At 55.5% G+C, this 5,249-nt stretch overlaps 1 protein-coding gene across 1 annotated transcript in view; it reads right to left on the minus strand.

Annotated features, from left to right (window-relative positions):
• Window positions 1–5,249, minus strand: part of KREMEN1 (kringle containing transmembrane protein 1) — a 46,061-nt gene that overhangs the window by 5,894 nt on the left and 34,918 nt on the right. The window contains exons 4-6 of the mRNA XM_069081808.1: window positions 4,923–5,047; window positions 3,464–3,617; window positions 890–1,222 (exon numbers count right to left, since the gene is read on the minus strand). Coding sequence (XP_068937909.1) covers window positions 890–1,222; window positions 3,464–3,617; window positions 4,923–5,047 — 612 coding nt within the window. The remainder of the gene's footprint in view (window positions 1–889; window positions 1,223–3,463; window positions 3,618–4,922; window positions 5,048–5,249) is intronic.

Genomic DNA, 5,249 nt, shown 5'->3' on the forward strand with positions numbered 1-5,249 from the left:
CACACACACACACACACACACACACACACACACACACACACACACCGCCTGCCTTGGTTTCATCATCTGTAAAGTAGAGGTAATGGTATCACCTGAGCCTCCCAGAGTTGCCATCGTCAGGGTCAAAGGAGACAATTCACACCCATAGACATCTACCAAGGTGGGCCCAGCAGTGCCCAAGGCTGGCAGTGATCTCTGCTGGTGTCCTTCAGTGCCCTGAGGGCAAGGGCCACCCTGATCACAGCAAGCACCTGGTCAGTCTTTCCCAGAAGAGCCTTGGCCTGTCCAGGGGCCTGCAGTCCAACCTTGCTGAGGAAGCAGACGCCCAAAGGCCAAAGCAGGGGGTAGCCAGGGACAAGCAGGACATGGCTCCCGGTGGACAATGAGCGCTTGCCCACTGCTTGCTAGGGGCTGGGGGCTGCAAGATGTGGCCTTGGAGTCTCCACAGCAGGTTTAAAGAAAAGGGGAAAGATTTCTGCTGTGGGAGGAGGCAGGGGGATGGACAAGATGACCTCCCTGGTACCCTCCCAGGCCCACGGGTTGGCAGCGCCAACCCTTAGCCAGGTTGTTACTGGGAACATAATTGTGGTGGCCACACAGAATGTAAGAAACTCCTTTTAAAAGGGGTTACTCAGAGCATCCCTCCACACGTATGCCCCTCACTTGAGAAATCAGAAGGAGCCCCAAGGGAGGAAAGGCAGAGGGCCTGGAGGAGCTCCAAACTGGCAGTGTGGGCGGCAGGCGGGGTGGTGGCAAGGGCCCTGAATGGCGAGCCCAGCCCTGCCACAGCTGCTTCCTCATCAGTCTAATGAGCATTGGACCAGGCAGCTCCCCACCAGCTTTGGGACTCTCTGTGGCTCCTGTGTATGCTGGCGGAACAGAGGCTTACCTTGGTATATGACAGCAAATCCTTGGGCCTGATTGACTCGGTCAGAGAAGAAGTATAAGATGACAAAGTCCAGGGAGATGTTAAAAGATGGGGGAGGGCGACTGCGGCCACTGAAGCGCACCAGGACACGGTGGGTGTAGCCGTCCAACAGTTCGACCATGTCTGCCGAGTCCCTGATGTCAAACAGGGTGAAGCTGAAGAGGAGGCGGGAGGCCCCTGGGACGCGGATGGTCCAGTAGCAGGCCCTCCCGGCGGCGTACGTGTCGGGAAAGTCAGGAGAGTAAATAACCGAGGATGGCATGGTGTAGTTGCCCCCACAGGCTCCGACCAGAGCTGCCAAGAGAAGGAGACAGAGAAGGTCAGGGGAAGCTCTGGCTGCTCTGCCCCTGCTGCCCGGCCCCATTCATGGGGTCACCACCCCCATAACTTCCTGTGGCCCTCCTCTCCAGCCATCTGTACAGACACCGGGATTCCTCCCCTCTCCCCCCTCACAGCACTCCCCGAGGCGTCATCTACCCGCCAAAGACAGTTTGGCTCACTTGGATGCGCGTCCCCAGTGCCTGGCATGAAACGAATGCTTCATAAATGTTCTCCACCTAGCCATTCATCATCTATGCCACCATCCATCCACCCGTCCCCCCTCTCTCTATCCTTTCATCCACCATCTCTCTCTCCCTCCATTTGTCTTTGCTCAGTCCCCATAAACCTCTTGCTCTCAGTCAATCTTCTACCCCTTGTTGAATATGAAAGGAAGTCAATCCCGGAATGCCCACGCATCTGCGTGTAAGAAGAAAGGAGCTGAAAGAGTTTCTGTGGGATAACAGAACCAATTACCCACTACTCCCTGGGCCCTTAGGTGAGCTGCCCATGGCCCAGGCAGGCATCTTGTTGAGTCAGTGAGCCCTGGCCTGGGAGGGTGGAGGCTGAGAGCTCCACCCGGCTCCTCCTGCGGCCTGGGCTCCACACTAACCAGCACAGCACAGAAAGCACAGCCTAGGGGCCCAAGGGCAGTGTCAAACACCGCTACCCAAAGATGCTCTGGTGTCTCTGGTCAGGGCAGACAACATCCTCCAGCCTGGCATTCTGGGATGCAAGCCTGGAGAGGGCTCCTTACCATACTGTGCTACTCAAGTGGGAGCTACTTCCAAATGATACAGGGTACAAAGAACGATAATAAAACAACAATGTAGTAAACAATGAGTGAAATAATAAAACCAGACATTCTCTGAAGTTTCTAAAGCACCAAAAGTAGGAGATAGGGAGTTAGGAGGACCTGAGTTCAAATCCAGCCTCAGACACTTACTAGCTGTGTGACCCTGGGCAAGTCATTTCACTTGCCTGCCTCAGTTTCCTCAGCTACACAATGGAGATAACAGCAGTGCCTCCCTGCAGGGCTGTTGTGAGGATCCAGTCCAGTCATATCTGTAGTGAGCTCAGCACACTTCTGGGAACACAGGAGGTCCCATGGACTTGCCTCTTGTCTTCCCTTTCTTTCCTCTACATTTGCAGGATGCTGTGAGGGCACTGGGCTCCATCGCAGAGCTAGCTTTGGAACTCCTAACCCTTGGTCCCAGGCCTGGGCCAGGGATCTGATAACCGCCTCCCCCCCACCCCAGCGGATCATTAAGAGTCAGGGACAATTCACTGGGGAGCTCTTTTCTGGAGGAGAGATTAGTCTGGGCAGCTAGAAGCAGGAGACAAGGACTCTGACCAGGCCAAAGCTGCCCTCTATGCGGGTGCAAATGCCCCACTGCCCAAGTCTAGGATGGAGAGGCAGGGCTCGACGCTAGAGCGAGGATGGCAGCCAGCAGAGCCAATGGGAACTCCTGTCTGGCCTTGGAGCACCAGGGGACAGGGAGCTTCCCGGCCTCTGGGGGAACCTGTCCAGCCTCCGGCCTCTTCTGAGTGACCTCCCTTCTTCTCGCCCACTCCTTGGTCCTTGCAATGCAGGGGACAGACTCGCAGGGTGGGGATGGGGGACCTTAGAGGCCATCGACTCCAACAGATGCCTGCTCAGGGCTCTCTGCTCCAGCCCCTGACAAGGAGCAGCTGGCCTCGGCTACAGGCCGTCCAGGAAGTTGAGACTGATCATCAGCTAATGCCCTTTGGCAGTGGCTCCAATGGCTAGGAGACTGTCCTCTACCAACTCTCACCTCCCACCTGCTACTCCTAGCCTGGCCGTCGGAGACCAAGGAGGCAGCCTCATCCTCCACAGGCCAGCCTCTCCAGCTGGTCAGCGTCTTTCAAACAATCCACAAACACCAAGGAAGGCCCTGTGCAGATGCCTGAGGCATAAAGATGAGAAGGAAACAGACCTTGTCCTCACAGAGCTGACATCCCATCAGACACAAAATTGGTTCGAGGGGATTGATCAGGAGGGAGGGCAGCTGGGCTCACCTTTGAGGTGAGAAGGGGTAGTCCAGGCCAATGGGATGGATGGCAGGGCTTGTGAAGGGAAGCCAGCCAGAATGAGTTGGGAGGGCCCTCAAGGGGCAGGGACATTCTGGCAGACCAGCCTTGTGGCTCCCAGGAATCTGGGGGCCCCAGCGGCCCCAGGACTCAGGGCATACTCACTGTCAAAGAGGATGATCCTGCCGTCACCACCACAGGGCTGGGTGTGGTCCCCAAAGCAGACGCTGTTACATTCAGTGCTGGCTGTCTCCCCATACTTCCAGTAATCAGGATTATTGCCACAGAAACAAGCGTAACCGGATTCCATCCCAGCAAACTGTGGCAAAAGAAACAGGAGTCCAGACGGATGGGGACTGATATCAGTTAAAGAGAAGGAGCAGGCCCCCCTCCAGGCCCAGATGCCACTCTGATTCTGCCAGCCCTCCCCCACACTGGCTGCCCCCTGGGAATGGGCTCAGGCATGATGACCCCCCAGAGGATCCTATTCCAATGAGGGATTCTGGGAGGTGTCCTTGCTTTATGGTCAGAACCCAAGATGGGAAAACAGTCTGGGGTCACTGAGGGAGTCAGGGAGAGAGCAGGATTCAAACCCAGGGCTCTAGACTATGCCCTGGTGTAACCTCTGTGCAGAGACTAAAGGGTGAGCTGGTATTTCTGGGACAGAAGCAGAGGGCACTGGGCCTGCTCAGACAGCTATCCTGCAGCCAGGGGGCTTTCTGGGATAAGATGTAAGGACAGATGCTCCCTCCCTTGCCCCTTTCTGCTCCTGAGCAAATACACCCCCCTACCTTGCCCTAAACTGCCAGGATGCCAGGCGTGCCCCAACACTGTTTGATGTGGCAGCCCCCAGAGCTCTCCTAGCACAGGGCCAGTGTCCAGACTGAGGGAGGGCTTGGAGCTGGGCAGGTTACAGCTGGAGGCCCAGGGGCAACACAAGGGCCCAGCGGGCAAAGTGCCCATGGTACCTACAGGCCAGTGGAGGGGAGGCCTCAATCATGACTGCCAAGTATCCAGAAGGGCAGACTTTGGTCACAGGGATGAGATTTACTCTCTGAGGCTTCGAAAGAGAGGAGCAATGGGGGGAGTCAGAGGGAGGAGGATTCGGGGGCCCAAATTCCCCCAAATGAGAGGCATCCAAAAAAGAAACGGGCTGCCCTATGAGACAGTGAGCTGCTTGTCACAAGAGGCATCCAAGCAGAGGGGAGAGGCCTCTTGCTGGACTCTGAGGCCCCTCCTGGCTCTGAAGAGAAGAATCACATGGATGGGTGCAGGGGGCGCGGAAAGTAAGTCTCAGAGACATGGGGTGAAGTTCCAACTCTGAGGCACATGGGCTGTGTGACCCTGGGCAAGTCACTGACCCTCCCAATGGCCTGGGTGACTAATGTTCTAAGGCCAGAAGTTACAGCCAAGGCCTCAATCTGCCCTGGGGGAGGGGACTTCCTCACCTGGGAGTTTCCCCAGAACAATGAAAACACAGGCCCCATCCCTAGCTCTTTGTGAAAGCTAATTAAAACAATTCTAAACCCACTTATTCAGAAGAGCTGTCTAGCAAAAGGCTCCGGCACTTTCAGAAGGTTCTAATATAAAAAAGACCCTTTGTGGCGGGCTGAGACATTCTCACCTTGAATTTCTGACTCCGACAGAAACTGATGCAGTTCTGAATTGTGAGCTTGTTGGACGTCTTACTGGTTCCAGTCAGAGGAGGGGGGTTCCCATGGTCTCTGTAGCAGCCAAGGTTTCCGGGCACTGGAAAAAATGGAAAGAATCACAGAATGGGAAGAGACTTTAGAATACAGAATGTTTGAGCAAGAAGGAACTTTCGGATACAGAACAAAGGATAACAAACCTGGAAGGGACCTTAGAATACAAATATGGAATGTCAAAGAGGGGATGGACCTTGAGACATAGAACAGAGGATGTCAGGGCTGGGGGCCTTAGAACAGGGAAT

Source organism: Petaurus breviceps, unplaced genomic scaffold (assembly GCF_028583685.1).
Source record: "Petaurus breviceps papuanus isolate PSGF00001 unplaced genomic scaffold, PetGlider_PUasm1.0 99, whole genome shotgun sequence".
In the NCBI taxonomy this organism is placed as follows: Eukaryota; Metazoa; Chordata; class Mammalia; order Diprotodontia; family Petauridae; genus Petaurus; species Petaurus breviceps.